The sequence below is a fragment of the Peromyscus maniculatus genome, chromosome 5 (genome assembly GCF_049852395.1).
Source record: "Peromyscus maniculatus bairdii isolate BWxNUB_F1_BW_parent chromosome 5, HU_Pman_BW_mat_3.1, whole genome shotgun sequence".
NCBI classification, from domain to species: domain Eukaryota; kingdom Metazoa; phylum Chordata; class Mammalia; order Rodentia; family Cricetidae; genus Peromyscus; species Peromyscus maniculatus.
The window spans coordinates 65,567,453-65,586,889 of NC_134856.1; the positions used below are offsets into that span (position 1 = coordinate 65,567,453).

At 43.6% G+C, this 19,437-nt stretch overlaps 1 protein-coding gene across 1 annotated transcript in view; it reads left to right on the plus strand.

The window, feature by feature from the left end:
* Positions 1 to 3,438, plus strand: part of Mpp7 (MAGUK p55 scaffold protein 7) — a 212,670-nt gene extending 209,232 nt beyond the window's left edge. Inside the window, exon 17 of the mRNA XM_006973903.4 lies at positions 559 to 3,438. Within this exon, the coding sequence (XP_006973965.1) occupies positions 559 to 738 (180 nt within the window). The 3' untranslated portion in view covers positions 739 to 3,438. The remainder of the gene's footprint in view (positions 1 to 558) is intronic.
* The last annotated feature ends 15,999 nt before the right edge of the window (positions 3,439 to 19,437 follow it).

Sequence of the window (19,437 nt, forward strand, 5' to 3'; positions counted from 1 at the left end):
TTGGTATTTATGAATCGATGTTCTACTTTTTTGTAGAGCTGCATATGGTAATGCACCCCTGTAATCCACAGCACTCACAACACGGCAGTAGGAGAATTGATAGTTACAGGTCGTTCTTTTCTGCCTGCCATGTTTGAAACCAGCATGGTCAACAGAGCAGGATTCCTGTCTCCAACCAATATCCACAGCAGTAGTATTAACCACTGTTTCAGGGCAGCCTAGCATGCACAAAAGTCTGTCTTCACTCCCAGTGCCACCAAATGAACAAAAGAAAAAGCATCAACAACAAAGAACAGCATTATGCATGCATACTGAGTCAGCAGCAGCCCTGATGCCTATGCTGATGGTTCATTAGTGATGACCCTGCAGAGAGTCCAGTTATACCTGGTGTTAGCAGTTAAAATCCCTGAAAAAGTAGTGATAGGAAAGATGATTTTGATTTGGGCTTGGTTAAAAGTCTGAACACATCACAGCTTCAGGTAAAGTTGTAAAACATTCTGTTGATGTGAAATGATACAATTGCCTGGTTACTTAATTTGTCAATCCTTGTTTTTGTAGGAAGAAGACTTTCAAGAAATGATTAAATCAGCACAGATAATGGAAAGTCAATATGGCCATCTTTTTGACAAAGTCATAGTAAATGATGATCTCACTGTGGCATTCAATGAGCTAAAAACAACATTTGACAAATTAGAGACTGATACCCATTGGGTCCCTGTGAGCTGGTTACATTCATAACTCAGGAAATTTCCATAATTGTCTTTTTTACAGAGTGCATGATTAGGTCAGCTACCATGTTTTGGGTAGGATTTTTTAAAACCCGTATCACTGTCATAGATGTAAAGTCTTCATAAAATTTTAATTCGGTTTTGTTTATATTTTTTATGGCCTTATTTAAAGCATATGACTGTACAGTCTAAAAGTCAAAATCTGCGCAGTGCTATGTTCTTAGCAGAACTTTGAATTTCCTGCTTGTCTTTAGTCTAGTTCTGTCTCTGTTGTGAGGCAGTATGTAGCAGAGTCCATGCCCACCTGTGCTCAGTGCCCTTCACTTTGCATGCTTGCGGTTGACAGCATGGACTTAGCAGCTACAGATTTAACTGAGCTGGAAATAAGACCCCGTCTTCTTACTGCTCCTCTACACAAGGTATATTCTTAGTGTGCACATTTAAAAACAAAGGAGAAACTGCGTTGTTGTTTTTTTTTTTTCTTGAGGGAGTAGCTCACATATTATAGCTTAGGGAAGGAATCCTTTGGAGTACATATCAGAGATGCTGCAAATATGCTGTAAGGGAAAATTGAATTTTTTTTTCTTAAGTTTAGGGTCTCACTGTGCTGTCTACACTGGCCTTGAACTCAGCCCTCCTTTGCCTCAGACTCCCAAATACGGGTACATTTGCCACCGCAACAGGCTTGGAAATGGATTTAAATAATATTATAGATGTAGATAAAAACCTTTCCCCGTGTTTTAGTAAGAGTGGTGATATCTTAGGGCAATAATGATCACAAAGCACCTTCTGTTTTCATCTATTACTTTTCAGAAGATATTGCTGGAGTCAAAATGTTTTCTTCTCTTGCTTTGGAATTTCTCAACGAATTATAAGAATGAGATAAGTAGTCTAAAACACGTAGCACACATATGAGAGTACAGTTAAGGAAAAAGTGATCATGCTTCTGTATTGTGCAATCACCACACATTTAAATTGTGCCGCAGTGTGTTTTTAGAAATCTTATATTGTGTTAACTTCTTTGTCACCAAAATGGCTAACATTGGCCGATTCCATCTCAACCTGTTCTGAAGGAAGATGGATTTTTAAAAGTTTAGATGACACTGCTCCTTCTTCTTTGATGTTTTAGGTCTCCAGCAAGTGAATAATTCGCAATATTACAAATGTCCCCAGTTCAGGGAGCTCCTGCCATTCTGGTGAGCAGTGTGATTCAGTCAATAGAAAAATCATCACACCTGTGACTTTCATACAAAAGTTATTTTTGTTGCTTTGTAGAGAGTTTAAATGTCATGTTTAAAGAAAAATGAAATGTAGGGAAATTTTATATATTTGTGAAATATTTGAAAGGCATATTTTTTTAGTTATCAAATAAGGCTATTATTCATAAAATAAATTGTATGTAAAGGTATCATAATTTAAAGTAGTAGTTTTATAAACAAGGTCAACATTCCGTGTAAATATTTGACCTTTTGGCAGGTAGGCCCACATGCATGTTACGTGTTCACTGCTGTTTGATAGTGGCCATTGCTAGCTTTCCTGAAGACATGTCAAATTACTGTGAGAAGCAGAAACAGAAACTGCTCTAGTGACCTCACTGTTCATTCACACCCAACATTCAGATCATTGGACTAATGAGCACGGTCCATGCAAGTTCTGTGTTTATTAATTCAACAATAAGCCATGCCGTTTTACCATAGGATGGCTAGCAGATTCCTGTTCTGAAGCCAATGACCGGTGTGGCCCCATCTAGAAGCACAAGTCTTAAAGAGTTGCTTTGGGTGGAATATGTCAGCCCGTGGGCGATGCCTACACTTCTCATAAAGCGAGTTTCTGTACCAAGAGTGATAAGGAATGTGTGCCAGCATAGGACATTCTGTGACTACTTTATCCCATGTTCCTTCCTCTGAGAGATCTTCCCGGACTGTTTTTCTTCATCTGGGGATTGTTGTCTCCTTTCTTCATTTTGGGGTGGAGCTTGTATAGGGCAGTGGAAATTGAGTCCTTCTAGGTAGTATAGGTGATAGAATGTTATGGAAATACAAATGTCTGCACCTTTGAGAGCAGAGCTAGACACTATTTCTTTAAAACAATGGCAATAAAAGCAGTGTAAGAAATTGGGTGGCTTGTAGCCTTCCCCCCGCTGCTGTGATGCTACAAAGAGATTGAATTAAAATGTAATGAGCCAGACCAACCAAGGGCTGTTGATACCTGCAGCAAGAGGCCTCTCTCTGCTCTCTGACCTCAGCACTCCCTCCACCAAGGAGAGGAACTCTTTGCTCCTAGTTTTCAGCAGCCCGTTCCTGGGATGGAGTGTCAGCCACTACTAGAGAGAAAAGCAGAGTTTCAGTGTTTGTCCGTACAGTTAAAATTGAACCTAGTGTGGAATGCTGTTCTCCTTGTCCACCTCCCAGTTAGAGTGGCTTAAAAGTGAAGAGATAAAAGTGAAACAATAACCATGGTTTCCCCGAGTAATATGGAAACTTGGCGTCCATAAGGCTGACATTCCTGGTACTATGTAATCATTGCGTGTACCTAAACTGTAGTGATTTAAAATGAGCAAACATGTAAACTCAGATTTACAAAACTATGGAGTCAAAATGTCCCTAAAGATACAGATTTTTATTTATTTTTCCTTCGGCCTATGATGGATTTATAGATAAATGTAATGGAAAGTTTCTTTTTAATCTTAATAAAGTATCTTCAAACAATATATCTGCTTGAAAGTTGTTTAGCACTTGAGCACACTATAATTGTTCTACCCTGTGTTCCTTTTTCCACGGTGGAACAAATTCCTTCCTTCACTATGATGTAATTTATTTGATCTTTCCATGCCTAAAATTGAATGTTATATTTCTTTTCAAATAATGCTTTCATCAAGATTAGTGGACAGATGGAACTCGCTCGTCTTGGTCTGCAAGTATAGCAGTTTGAAGATGTGTAGGAGCATGGGATGGGTGGTCCAGACGAGTGTGTTGGAAATGTCCATCTTCACCTTCTCCACTGGGAATCGGGATGCTACATCCACCTCTTGATTCAGTTACGGGAAACTGACCTTGTCAGCTGGGCCCAGGAGAACCAAATGTCCTCTGCTTGATGGAGTGTCTAATACTGGCCTTGCTTCAGTCACTATAGTTAGTCCAGCCCTGCTTCCACAGGGAGAGTTCTGATATAGCAGTTAAGAGTCTGGTGTTTGAAGCCAAAGTTGATGGATCAAGTGAGTGATCAATTGATTTTTGTAGGGCGGAACCAAACTTGGAGCCTTTCACATGCTGGTCATACATATGACTACCACTGCTTTGAGTCCCCAGCCTGGAGTCTAAAGTTCTTGTTTGATTTTTGGTTTTGACTATTACCGCCTTTGAGACCTTGGTGGGTAAACTGAATAGCTCTAGTCATCCTTTTTTTTTTTTTTTTTTTTAATTTTTAACCAGGGAGAGGTGAATAATAATAGCAAATATCACATGCTCTGGGCATGAAGTAACAGAATCCATGCTGAGTACTTAAAAAACAAAACAAAAACAAAAACAAGGGATGAAAGCACTCAGTGATGGTGAATTGCATTTGATGGTGGTGGTTATCACATCACAGTTTAGTCATAGGTGAGAATTCTTCCTCACCCTGAGTAAGAAACTCAGGAGTCACAGCCAGTAATTTCTACAGTAAGCTTTATTACTGGAAAAGCTCCATTGCATTCCGCCACACAACACATCCTACTTAATAGGTAACTCTTAGTAGGGAGCAAATCACATTTTATTCTGAAGCCACTGGCTCTGCTATAGCATTACTTAGTAACAATTTGAAAGAAAGACCCTCTAGGTGAGTCGCTGTCCTTCCTTCTGCCATCCTTCTTACCTAAGGCTTAAAGTCCTGGAAGGCAGAAGCTGTTGGCATGCCACCCACCTTGTATGACTGCATCATCACTGCCTGACTGAGTTGTGTTTGTCATGGGAGGCCTGTGTGATTGACTGACTGCTGAGGGAGAGGCTGTCTGTCTCATACGTCACAGCTGAGAAACTGGGGACCTTATGTCTTCATTTCTTTTCCTGTTACTGAGATAAAATACCCCAGGAAAGCTAAAGTTGGTCTGAATTAATCGTGACAGTCTTGCATGACTGATGTGAGTCATGTGATCATGCTACTTGGTCCTGGTTCCATGTTCCTCTTGCATTGGAGTTAGGAGAAACAACCGAGTTAAACACCTGTACACAAAGTGTAAATCCATATGCCCTCCCCCATTCTTCCTATCCAGAGTGCTGAGCTTAAAGGCACATCATGATACCACCATGCCACCATATATATGTCATCATGCCCTGCTTAGTTGGCTTTCTTTATTTTGAATTAAAATATAATTATGCCCCCAGCATCCTCTCCTTCATCTAGCACCTCCCATGCCCTCACACTATTTCAAATCCCTAGCCTCCTTTGATTATTATTGTTTTACACAGACACACAAAAATAAATACATACATGCATATATACAACATATATACATGCAAACATACAACCTGCTGAGTATGTTTAGTGTTGCTTCTATGTAGATGATTTCAGGACTGCCCAGTTGGTATTAGATATCCAGTTAGGATGCTTACCCCTGCAGAGGATGTTTCCTCCCTCTCTCATCAGTCATTAAATGACTTTAAGGATGGAGCCCCATGAGATTTCCCCGCTCCCATACATGTTGGCATGTCAATTGGTAGCATCCTTGTTCAGGTTTTGTTTAGGTAACCATACTGTTGAAATTTCATGGGTATAGCTTTCCTGTCATTTCCAGAAGGCACAGTCTCAGCAGTTTTCCTGGTTCTCTGGCTCTTATAACCCCTCCCCTCACTTCCAAAAATGTTTTCCGAGCCTTAAGTATAGGGGTTGTGTTGTAGATGTATCAGTTGAGGCCGGGCATCCTATGGTCTGTTGTTCTCTGAATTTTGACCAGTTGTGGTTTCTGTGATTTTCTCTGCCTGCTGCAAAGAGAAGCTTTATAAATGAGAGTATAAAGATAATAAGTATTTAGCATGAAGTTAGGACTTACATGTGTTGCATGTAGTTTTAGGCAAATATAAAGTAATACAATGCTCTATGGCAGTGGTTCTCAACGTGAAGGTCACAACGCCTTTGGGGAGTCAAATGACCCTTTCACAAGGGTCTCCTAAGATCATTGGAAAACACAGTTATTTACATCATGATTTACAACAGTAGAAAATTACAGTTATAAAGTAGCAATAAAAATAACCTTATGGTTGAGGGTCACCAAAACATGAATTGTACTAAAGGGCCGCAGCATTAGGAAGGTTGAGAACCACTGCTCTGTGGCTTTTTCAAACATCCTTCATGTTGTTTATACCTCCTCACTCCTTTCCTCCAGCATTCTCCTCCCCAGTTAAAGCCCCGCCCACATTTCCCCATTTCCACTTCCATATCAACTATTTATCACCCCATTCCTCTTTCTAGAGCCCCTTTCCTACCCCAGCCCTATGCCCCCCCCCCTTTTTTTTGGTTTCCTGGTTTTTGCTGTTACTCCAGGTGTATATACTAATATCGGAAGATTTGTAGTTAGGAACTTCAGACGAGAGAGATTATTCTGTGTTTTGACTTTCTAGCTCTGGGTTGCCTCACTCAACGTCATACTTTCTAGCTCCATCCAACTATCTACAACCTTCATGATTTCACTTTTCTTGACAGTGACCAGTATTCCATAGTGTATGTGTACTGTTTCCATTATCCATTCATCGGCTCAAGGGCATTCAGGTCATTCCCATTTCCTAGCTGTTGTGAGTGGAACAGCGAGAACACAGCTAAACACATGTCTGTGGAGTAAGACATTGAGTCTTTGGGCATATGCCCAGGCCTGGTATAGCTGTATCATGTGATAGATTTATTTTTAGCTTTTTGAGAATTCTCCACAATGCTTTCCAGGGTGGCTGTACCAGTTTGCAATCCCAACAAAAGTGAATAAGGGTCCTCTTTCTTAACCTCCTTTCCAGTATTTATTTTCTTTTAGCCATTCTATCTGGGGTAAGATGAAATCTCAAAGATGTTTGCTTTCTGTTGCTGTGATAAACATCGTGAGCAAAAACAACTTTGGGAGGAATGGGTTTATTGAGTTTACACATCCACATCACAGTCCATCATTGAAAAAAGGGCAGGAACTCAAGCAGGAATCAGGGAGTAAGAACTGAGTGAGACACCATGGAAAAGTACTGATTACTAGTTTGCTCTTCATTGCTTGTTAAGTAGCTTTCCTGGGCCATACAGAATAATCTGCCCAGGAGATTCACTGCCCATAGTGGGCTGGGCCCTCCTACATAAATCATTAATTTAAAAAAAATGCCTATAGACATGCCCAAAGGACAATCCAATGGAGGAAATTCCTCGGTTTGGATTCCCTCTTAGATATGTCTAGGTTTATATCAAGTTGATAAAACTAACCACAGAAATAAAATGAAATTTCAATTTATCCAGAAAAATAACAATGAAACCATCAGAATCTATGGAATAAGACCAAGATGGAGCTTAAAAAATGCTTCTAAAGGTATATAGAAAATACTGGCTCCAGCAACTTGGGAAAGAATAACACCAGTAGGATTTTGGCTTTGTTACTGACTTTTCTAGGAATGCACAACCATGTAAATCAAAAGAGTATACCTCTTTCTCCCGCCAGAACTTAAGGAAGCTTTTTGCCCCTTCTGAAGCATAATGTGACACTAGCAAATCCCACGGTGGCTTTTGAGTCTCCAGTGTAGCACGTCTGTGCACTCTTGCTGTGGCGTGTGCAGTAACTGCACACACTGGATCACCGTTACCTTCCAGGGAAGCCAGTTTTGAGCATTTATGAATCAAAATATATGTTTTTATTTTAAGGGATTTTCCTCTGTTTCTCCCTTCCATGAGAGTAGTGTAGGAGGCACCCTTAAGAGTTGGACTGTGAGGCCCCAGAGGCCCCCCCATACAATGGAGGCTTTTGTTGGTCCTCTTGGTTGCCCACCAGAACTGAAGGATGGGATTGTATTGTACCTCAGTTGTAAGATGCTGAGCAAACAAGCTGGAAGTGAGCTGGCAGCTTTCTCCCCGCTGGCCAGCTTTTCAAGTGTTGGAAGGTGTTGTGTAGGCTGATGGAGCTTACCCAGTCATAAACCCTGTGAGCCACAAAAACCAACCTACTGAGCAAGATGTGCCAACCTATGAAACAGCAGCACAATTGTTGTAGAGGTAACCAGTTGCCTTCTGATTAGATTTGAGGGCCATTCCACAGGAGGGAGCCCATTGCCTGTACTGTAAGTCCAGTTAACCACCTGCTCAAGAGAAGACCCTAGTGTTGTTTAACTACATTGACACGCCATCAAGCTACATTCTAAACACCTGTGCTTATTATACTCCTGCACAAAAGCTGTGCTCTGCCTGAACCAAAGAAGGCTCTCTTTGAAGTAAATGTTGGTGAATGCAGAGATTCATGGCTGCCCAAGCTGCTTAGCATAACTAGTGATTGAGATCTCCCTGCTCAAAGAGTCAGGGAACATTGTGGGGTGGCAGGGAGCGTATAAGAGGCAGAAGGTAGGATGAAGGGCTGAAAAAATACTGTCCTCTCGATTAGACAGAGTCATTTCAATCATGAACTCACAACACTTGGCCATTGTGAACAATCAGTCATGGGTGGGTGAAGAACCCACAGGATGCTTCCCCTTATGGCTGAATTATTAGCTATGCATATGTTCTGGGAGAGAGTGAGTCATGGTCTTCAGTGTGTACCACTGTTGAGCCCACAGTATAGCATGAATCTTAAAAGATCTTATTAATTAAAAACAAACCCGGAGCCAGCTATTGGGGTGAACGCTGAAATCTGATCAGAGAAACAGAACCAGCCACAGCCAACTTCACCTTGCCAGTTCCTCAGCCGATCCTGTTTCCTCAGATTGAAAGCCTCTGAATGGATCTCAGCTGAACTGCTACTAAAAGCTAAAAGCATAAAAAGGCTCTAGTTCTTGGTCCTCACACCTTTCTGCTTCCTGCCATCACTTCCTGGGATTAAAGGAGTATGTCACCATGCCTGGCTGTTCCCAGTGTGGCTTTGAACTCACAGAGATCCAGATGGATCTCTGCCTCCTGAGTGATAGGATTAAAGGTGAGTACCACCATTTTCCGGCCTCTATCTAGTGGCTGTTCTGTTCTCTGATTCCAGATGTGTATCAGGGTGCACAATATATTGGGGGACACAGTATCACCACAGACAGGCCCCAAAAGAAAGCTCCAAATCATGGTAACACAGATGGCCCTGGGTTAACTCAGTGATTCACAAATGGAAAAAAAAAAAAAACATGAATATGAGAAAGAATTGTAGGAAAGAGGGGGAGGTAGTAGAAGATGGAGAGGGTTGAGGATGAGAGTGGTTAGTAATTTCGTACCTGTGTGAAATTATTTTCAAAATTAAAAAAATAGAATTAAAAATATACAAGCTATAGCAAAGCATCCCTTTAATTCTGTTAATACTGTATTTATGTGATAACTATCACAGAGAGGCTATGAATAGGCTGTGAAGGACAAAACATCTAATAAAATTGAAGAAAATAATGGACATTGTTACAGACTTAAACACTGAGTTAGGAAGAATAAGCTGATAGTCTCCTGAAGTACAGTCTTTAAAGGACGAAGGATAAAAGTTAAAAGGGTGTAGAGACATGGAGAGTAATAGATTTGAGGGATTCCATGTCCATCTGATCTGATTTCCCTCAAGGAGAAAAGTTAAGCTACACTCAGGTAACATTCCAACGAACTACCTCCCTACACTGGAATTTTTGGCATAAAATCTCCACCTGGTACCCTGTAATGCTGCAAGATGCAATGCTTCTTAAAACACATGATATGGGGAGGAAAGGAGAGGGGGTGGGAGGAAAGAGAGAGGAGAAAGAAACCTCCAGAATAAGGAATTTATCCATGCATGAGGGCACAGCCTCGTGGCTTGGACACTTGTAAGTCCACAGCAGTCTCAACTACCACCCCATCACAACAGCAATAAACCTTCCCGAGCTTTCAGAAGGAACACTCACACTGAAACAATTTGTATTGGGTACGTATATATTCTTTAACTCGGAATCCTTACATCCAGCGGAGTCAAATTCACTCCTTGATTAACCCTCACATGCAAACAAGGTATGTACCCAATCCATGCCAGTCACTGTTTCAGAAGCGCCTCTTGCTCCCGATACTAGCTAACGTCTTCTCTAGCTCTTCCAAAATATTTAAATATTTTGATTCTCCCCACCTCTGCATCCCTCTTCTGTGGCCTCGCCAAGTGTCACACCCTCACTATTTCCTGCTTGTTTGATTTTTCTGAAACATAAATTCAATTATGCCACTCTCTTGCTTAAATTCCCCAGGGTCTTGATAATAGTGAATGGGCAAAGATGCAAGCATGCACTTCACAAAAGAAAATCCACAAATGTGTCCTAAGTACACAGAAAGACATTCAGCTTTGTCAGCCAACAGGGAAATGCAAATCGAAACTACACAGAGACACCACTGTATACACTTGCTGGCTAAGAGTGCAGAGTGACATTCAGCAAGGATGTGAAGCAATTAGAATCCTCACTGTTGGATGGAAGGAAAGCGGAGCTGGAAAGCAATTCCCCTGGTTCTTAAGCGCCATGCGTGCAGCCCTTCCATTCCTACATTTACTAGAGAGATGTGGAAGCATCTTGTCATGAAAAGACTTCTACACAAATATTTGTCTTAGTACTATTTGTAGTCCAAATTGAAGTCAACCTAAGTGTCTATAAATTATCATGTTCATTCAGTGGAGTAAAATACCACACTAGGAATAAACAAATGAAATATAAAATAATATGGATTACTATTAATATTCTAGCTGTCTTGAATGCAAGAAACAGAGAACAGAAAATATGCTGTGTGATTCTGCTTCTAGAATATTTAAATATTAAATTTACAGCAACAGAAGACCAATCAGTGATGTCAGGGGATGGGGGAGGGTGTGACAGAAAGGGACACAAACAACTTGCAGGAATGGCTGGTTCTGCTGGCCATTTAAATTGTGGTAATGGCGTCTAAGATAGATTGAACTCATCAAAGTATACCCTTTATATATTGTGCCCTTTCTCATAATTCAGTGTACTTCCATAACATTTTTTTTAAAAAAATTAGATACACTTTCTGAAAGAAAATTAAAATGAACTGTAGAGACCTGACTCTCGAACGTCTTTGGGATAAGACAAAAAAAAAACAAAAAACAAAAACTAATTATGTTACAAAAATGCCCTTTGTGGTCCCTCTGGCTTGATACTGGAGCCTCCCAGCACTTCATGTGCATCAATTAGAGCTGGCATGATTGCATTCTGGCCACTTGCCCTTTGGTTTATATGCCCCTGCCTCTCCATCTCTGAAAGATGAACACAGAAGTGTTGAATTGCTGCGTTTTCCTCCCTCCTGCCTGCAATTCAGAGCATCTGACCAGTTCGTGGCAAGGTGTGAGAACTGAGGGATTCACTGAGCCAGACAGAGCAGGACCAGTGGGTAGTCTGTAGAAGTACTGTTCTTCCTCTGTCCAGTAGTGACTGATGGAGGCAGATGCAGAGATCCACGGCCAGGCACCAGGCTGAGCTCCGGGAATCCAACTGATGAGAGAGAGGAGGGATTCTGTAGGCGAGGGTCATCGAGATCATGAGGGGAGGACGTGCAGAGATGATTGGCCACACTAGTGGAAGCCCATGAACTGTGGACTGGTGGCTGTGGAGCCCCCATGGGACCAGACTAGGACCTCTGAATATGGAAGACGGTTGTCTGGCTCGAACTGTTTGGGGGGGCACCCGGCAGGGGGATCAGGATCTGTCCCTGGTCTATGGGCAGGCTTCTGGGAATCCAGTGCCTGTGGTGTGACACCTTGCAGAGCCTTGGTGCAGTGGGAAGGGGCTTGGACCTGCCTAGGCTCAGTGTGCTGGGCTCTGCTGACTCCCCATGGGAGACCTCGATTTTGGTGATGTGGGGATGCAGGTTGGCTTGGGAAAGAGGGCTGGGGGGGCAGTAAAAGAAGGGAGGGGAGGTCTGTGGATGGTATGTGGAAAATTTCTTAAAAAGAAAAAAGTAATGCTCTTCAAGGGGGTCATGATCATGATGGGGAAATCTACAAACACAACTGAACCAAGCTTGTAGGAACTCACGAACTTTAGACCGATAGCTGTGGAACCTGCATAGGACCAGAATAAGCCCTCTACATACAGGAGACAGTTGTGTAGCTTGGTCTGTTTGAGGGGCCCCTGGCAGTGGGATCAGGATCTGTCCCTGGTGCATGAGCTGGCTTTCTGGAGCTCATTACCTATGGTGGGACTCTTTGCTCAGCTTCCCTGCAGCGGGGGAGGGGCTTGGTCCTGCCTCAACTGAATGTACCAGGCTTGGCTTTTGGAGGGGATGGGCATGTCAGGAGGGAAGGCTGGGGTGGGGGGCAGGAGGATAGATGAGAGGTGGATCTGTGGTTGGTATGTAAAATGGATAAAAAAATTACTTAAATAAAACAAAGCACTGCTCTTGGGGCTGATATTTGAGACTTCCAGACAGGAAGAGCACCAAGGGTGTGTTCAGCCCCGCACAGGAGAGCCCGCCCCCTCCTCTGTGTGAGTAGAGGAGGGTGTGAGAGTTCTTCTTAGATTAGGAGGCGGGGTTATCTGTAAAGAGGAAGCTCTTGGGTGGTTTCGTAGCCTTATTTTTATTTACTTTATCCTCACTGACTGGCATAGACTAGCATGTGGATTCTACACCTTTGGTCCTGAGTGTCCCGATACCTGGGCTACACTGGCTTGTGTGCCAATGCAGTGTGCTCTTGTATCTGAATAGCCCAGAGCAGAGCTGGCTTGGAATGGGGCCCGCTCAACAGCGGCACTATCAAGACTTGGTTGTCTGTGGGTCGAGGTCCAGGGCTTGGCCCTGTCGGCTAACTCTCTTCCTTCGGCTGGCTTTATTTTCAGACAGGTTCTCCATTAGAAGTTGCAAACCAGCTGGACCAGGAACCAATTCCAACAGCTGGAAGAATAGGAGGTTTCTGGGAACATTTGATGCGGGCCTGATGTTTGCTTGAACTGACAAGACTGTTCTGGGCTCCAACCCCAGATCTGAGGTGCCTGAGATGATGGAAGGGAGCGGTTCTCTGAGACAGTGGTGTTTGAATCTGCCAGAGAGCCTGTTAAAACACCACTTCCCGGCTTCTGGGCCCCACCACAGTGTGGGAGTCAAGGAAGTCTGGGAGCTTTAAGTGATGCTAAGACTATCACATCCTGAACCAGCCCTGAGAACTACTGCTCTGTGGGTACCTGGGATAGAGGGACACAAAAGGGGAGACGTGTGCTTACCCTGGCCAGTATCTGTGAGTTGTGTCCTCTAAGTTCAGACTTAAGCCACATCCTTAGTTGGATGCTCTTTGGAGATGGGATTTTGGAAAATGAATATGGTTGAATGAGTCCTGAGATTTGGGCCATCTTGAGGACATTAGTAACTTTGGAGGAGATCAGGAGCCTGCTCTGCATGTGGAAAAAAAAGCATGCGGGTATCTGTCTACAAACCAGAAAGAAAGCGCTATCCAAGGACTTAACAGGAGGGCACTTTCAGTTTGGGTTTACTGGCTTCTGGGACGGGGTGAAGCAAGTGTGTGTTGTCAAAGCTGCCCAGAGCTTGGCGGTGTTTCAATAGTAGCCCAAGCACACTGATGAGGATGCAGAAAAAATAGAAACTACATTGCCAATGAGCATGTAAAACGGTACAACTACTCTGGAAAACTGCAGTTTATTCAAAGCAAACACATGAATACCACAGCACTGAGCAAATGCACTCCTGGCCATTTATATCAGAGGGAAAAAATGTGCCCACACGGAATACAAAGAATACATTCTAAAATGTGGGATTGTATAAGAGAGCAGTACAAGGCACCTAGAACTGATTCTGTAGTGTGGGTAGGGAGTGAAAAATACTTCATTAGGATTGGCTTCTGACCTCACTATATAGGCCCTGCCTGCCCTAGGTATGGGTTACAGGGCAGCCCCCCCCCCCCCCCCGCCCCACCACCATCTTTGTGGACCTCCATCTTGAAGCCCAGGATGCAGAGCTCCTGACACTGCAGCACACCACCCAGCTAGGGTACCACACCTCCTCCTCTAGGAGCTACAGTAGCCAGGGAGAGGCTAGGGAAATAGGGGTGGGGGTGGAGAGGCAGGGTGTGCCAGCATGCACTCTGCCCCTGCTCTCTGCTCCCCCTGTGAACCCCATTGCTCAATCCTTCCCCTTCATCCAGGGTGCCATTGTCTATCCACATCACCCTGCTCCTCTTCTGGGCCCTGGTTAAGGGTTCTTGCCTGTAAAACAGTGCCGCATGCAGCTTCTCAAGGATGAGGAGCTTGTTGATGGTACTGAGGGCTACCACGACCCTACAGTTCTGGTTGTTATCCTGTGATATTTTTATTGGTCAGGTTGTTCTCTTTAGCCTCCTGGAACATACTATCGAGAGCCTCCATAAATTTTTGGGGCCTCTCTTTTTTCTTCCTCTTGTGATTGAGGCTACCCTGAAGGTAGTCTAAAGCATGCCCGGGGAGCGTGGTGCCCAGCTACTTATTGTGTGTTCCTCGGGAGACGTGCTGTCAAGATGGCTGGCCCTCTTGTCTTGGCAGAGGGTTCAGTATTCTCAGTGAGAATTTTGCAAGATGAATCCTTTCCACCATGAAGTCCAGAGGCTGCTGGTTTCTTGTTTTTCCCTCATCCCAGCTCTTATACTCGTGCTTAGTGTGGCTGCTCTCATCCTGGGCTGTTGAGACCCCCATCTCTGAATTGTCCTTGCCGCCTTCTTCTTCTTCTTCTTCTTCTTCTTCTTCTTCTTCTTCTTCTTCTTCTTCTTCTTCTTCTTCTTCTTCTTCTTCTTCTTCTCCTCCTCCTCCTCCTCCTCCTCCTCCTCCTCCTCCTCCTCCTCCTCCTCCTCCTCCTCCTCCTCCTCCTCCTCCTTCTTCTTCTTCTTCTTCTTCTTCTTCTTTTCTTTTTCCTTTTCCTTCTCTTCTTCCACCCGGGAGCCTTTCTCCACAGCCTTGGCTTCATCATTTGCTTCAGGCCGTGTCCAAGTGAAAGCCAAAGCAGGAGCCACTCAAGAAAGCATCCCTGAAACTCATGCTTTGGACTATGCCGCATGCCTGGTGATGTTCTGGAGGTAGAGAGACAAAAGCCAGGAGGCACCAGACAGGCACTGGCATTGGGTCCCTAGTTGGGCTTTTTTACATGCACCCATAATCTGAGGCCATTGCTTGGCAGCTTTTGGGCATCCTGAGCCAAACCCTGAGCCTTTGGAGCAAAGGTGTGAGGACCATGTGTGCACAGGTGGTCAAGGCAGGTATCATGCTGGCCCTCATAGGCCATTTGCATATCAAGCCCACCGCAGTTACAGCTGGACCAGCACAAGGTCATGCTCACTCAGGAAGGCCCTGGGGTTAGACTCTTAGGAGTCTTCTCTCTCCTCCTAAGCTGTACACAGCTCATGCAGTGCTGGTTGATCCCACAGTTGGAACTAGAGTTGAGGGTAATGTGCTGGCTATTGCCACAGCTGTAACTATATCCTTCTAGCCTTTATTTAGCCCAGAGTTCCACATTGTGTCCATAATCACAAGTGGGCCCACCACCAGTGTCCATGTCTATTGACTGCAGGTGGTTTGAGATATCTGGATGAAGCCTGTGTAGCTCACGGCACTGTGACACCAGGCACTGTGATGGTGGAAGCTGCCCTGCTTCTCCTCTGTCTGAAGCTGTGAGTTGGTAACCTTTGTCTGTTCTAGCAAACAACAACACAAAACTAAAACACTCCTTGAAATCCTTTTGAAAAATGTTTTATTTATTTATATAAATTTTTACTTTTATGTGCATTGGAGTATTGCTTACATGTAGGTCTGTGTGGGGGTGCCAGATCTCCTGGATCTGGAGTTATATACAGTTGTGAGCTGCCAGGTGGGTGCTGGGAATTGAACCCTGGTCCTTTGGAAGAGTAGCCAGTGCTCTCAACCTCTGAGCCATCTCTCCAGCCCCCATCTTTTTGAAAATTTATTTTGAGACTTTGATCACATATCTACCAAGGCTATCAGAGGAAGACAGCTGACAGGTGAAAACAATCAGGATTTGGGAGATTCTGAAGACATCTTGTGACCTTTAGTCAAAGTCTCTATGAGGAATACAAGCTTAGACTATGAGTTGCTTTCCTGGAGGCACAAAAAAAAAAACAAACAAAAAAAAAAAAACAAACCCACAATGATTGCTGTTCTAACCAGCTTCTGCTGGACTCACATGCTTGGCCACTTCATACCCTGTTCTGTAATCCATCAGGAAGCCCACAGTCCTCAGCATCGCCTTGGTCATGGTGCTCCTCTTAAACTACCAAGCCTTCCACCATCTGGCCTTTATGGCTAGCAAATGTGTCTTTGTTCATAAACGTATCTATTCATATACATACTGTAACTACATAGCTAAATTAAACACTACAGTATTATAGAAAGCAGTGAATGGTTATGAAAATGGTAGGATTTCCCCTCAGTGTAAAAAATCAAATGCTTTGGAAGGACTTGATGAAGGTCAGTTGCTTTACGGTTGGCCTCAAACTATAAAAATTAGGGGAAATCATAAAAATGTAAAAGGATTCCTCTCTCAGATATTTCACAGAATCTTTTAAATTCTCACTCCACATTATAATTTAGAAAAAGAGGACCTTTGGATGTGATTCAGCTGTAGAGTGTTTGACTAGCATGCAAGAGACCCTAGGTTTGGTCCCCAACATGGCAAAAATGAAATTATATGGAGGCCAGCAAGATGTCTTCACAGGTAAAACCTGATGACTTGAGATCAAGCCCAAGGACCACATAGTGGAAGAAGAGATCGCAAGTTCTCCTCTGATCTATGCACAGGCATAAATATATGTGCACACACACAATAAATAAACTTTTAAAGTAGTATAATATAAAATAAAATGAAAGATAAACAGAAATGGAAAAATCCCACATGTCCTGGTGCTAACATTTATGTGGAAAAAATATTTAAAGAAGACTACAGATTCACACAAAATTACGTTAGTGAGCAGTAGATGAGCAAAAACATTTTCTATATGTTTTTACCCTTTTACAAAATTTCATTTTGAATCAGGTTTAGTAGCAGGTGGTCTTGCTATGTGGGAGAAGAAGTTCTTATGTCTGTCTTGGGAGAGCTTCCTGTTGATTGGCCACTGGCCTGGACAGTCAATCTGCAGGAGCCCTTTCTGCACTGAAAATGCTCAATTCTTCACAAGCTAGGCTAGAGTCAGGGAAGGCAGGAAGTGGGAACTGCTGTAACAGCAGACGACTCTGGCCTGAACGCCCACTACTCAGCCATCCCAACACCTTAGGTCATGCAGCAGTGACAAGGCAAATGAGAGACAGGGTACATCTGTGTTTGCAGAGAAGTCATAAAACTGGCAGAGAGTATTGGAGAGACTCACCGTCCAGTGTTGATGAAAGGGGCATTCTCATCCCCTCCCAGGAGACATCCCACCAATGTGAAGTGGGCAGAGGCTTTGGTGATCTCATTGGACCATGGACCAAGACTGAAGTTTGCTCCAACTCTTTATTTTTAATGACACGAACTAAGAAATTTCCTTTACTGACTAAATTTTGCTTTCTAATTATTTCCAAGCAGATACAAAGAACAGCCTTTTTGCTTGGGATCTGGTAGGAAACAGTGTCTGAAAGTGAATTTAAAAGCTCAACCAGGGGCTGGAGAGATGGCTCAGAAGTTACGAGCTTCGAGCTGTTCTTCCATTCCAGAGGACCAGGGTTCAATTCCCAGCACCCACATGGTGGCTCACAACCATCTATTATTACAGTTCTAGGGGGATTCAATGCCCTCTTCTGGGCTCCGTAAGGACCAGGCGCTTGAGTGGTATACAAACATACATACAGGCAAAACACCCATACCTATACAAAATAAAAATCAAAACTTTCCATGAGACAACCTGTCTATCTTCTTCCTTAGAGAAAATTTTGAGAAATGTGTCATTGCTTTTTTTATTTCTAGCCAGTGGCATTTCAAACACAGATGTTTTAATGCCCCACTGATCTTTTAGTGCCCCTCCTAGGCTGATGCCATCAACCACTGCCCAGCTGGACTTCCACTTATCCTGCCTCTGATGTTGTAAAGTTTGCTCTGCCCAAAGGCCAGTGGATGAATTACAGTGAGACAGCCAGACTATAAGCCAAATGGGCCCTTTTAAAAGTGTGCGTGCACAAACTGAAATATCACTGTCCATACCGTGGCTGGGCGACACTGTCAAGACGGCGAAGAGCAGTCAGGATAAACTGACTTACTCTGAGCAGAGGTACTGCTTGGGAGAGTCTCGGGGCTGCAGGGTGACATAGAGCCCTCCCAGCGGACCACACCAGAACACAGCCAGCATCTGCTAAACTGACAGCCCTGTCCTGCTCATCCTTGGAGCTATGCTCACCCCACCGCCCCCACTCTGCTGATAGTCCCCAAACTGGGAATGACATAGTCACCGTGGGGGGCAGGAGGGAGGGAGAAGTTAGGTTATTTTTTTCCTCCTACTCTTTATGTCGCTCATACCCAGTCTCTTCCTATCGCACTGATGACCCTGGTTCTTGGTGTCCTGACGGACAGAGAGGAGGCAGTGGCTTTCAAATCTGGGACTTCAAGTCTCTGACTTGTCTCCTTCTTGGTTGTTGAGCATGCAGCTGGGTGACCGGTTTCCTGCACCAGGTTTAGATACTCGTGGCTTCTGTTGCGTGATTGGACCCTGACTTATGCAGTGACTGGTCTAGGACTACGGAAGGACGAGCTGAAATATGTGGACACACCACTAATGTATTGCTGAAGGTTTCTGTCGGCCCCATATTTAATAAGTGTGCTTGTCATTATTTTCCTTTGCATTCTCAACATTTCTTCTGTTTACGACTTGAAGTTACACTTCAGCTTGTAAATGGAGTTTCTTGTTTTCTAGTTATTACGTCTTGGCATAGTACTTTCTAAACCCCATTTTATTATGTTCCACACTTAAAAAGCCACCTGGACATGCTCCCTCTCTAGTCTTTTTGTTAAACTATCTTTAAGCCCCCTTGCATGTTTTTGTAATATGTAAGGCAGACTCTGTTACGACAGAAAGTTTCAAAAGACTTGTGCAGCTGGGAACTTTTTGATGATTTCATTTTATAAGTCCTTTGGAATGAACGTGGGCATTAAGAGGCACAATGAATACAGTATCAGTTTAACAAGATTTGAGTGGCCTTATTTTTACAGAGAACTTAACATTTCTAGACATTGTGATTCCACCAGTGGCTTTCTCTATAATGTTTTAAAAAATTGGAATTTAGCAGACATATAATGTGGAAAAAAATAGAAAAGTTGTCGTAAATCTTTTGTATTAAAGTGTTTTCGATTGCTTCAGAAGGAAACAGGACGCGAGCGTCCAGGTGCTATTTGTTAGAGCCGGGAGCTCATGTCTCCGCATTGTGAAGGGATGTAGTGAAAGAAACTTCAGCAATCGGGGTCACGTGCTCGCGGGAACCTTGAGAAATCAGACGCAGCTGGCCTCAGCATAAAGCAGGACTGCGAGGGGGCTGCTGAAGCCACGGAGACTGCACAGTGCGGCAGAATTCTCTAGACCCTTCTCTGTGGCCGGCCCGGGTCTGCCCTTGTTCCTGGGCACTGAGCTTCGCCG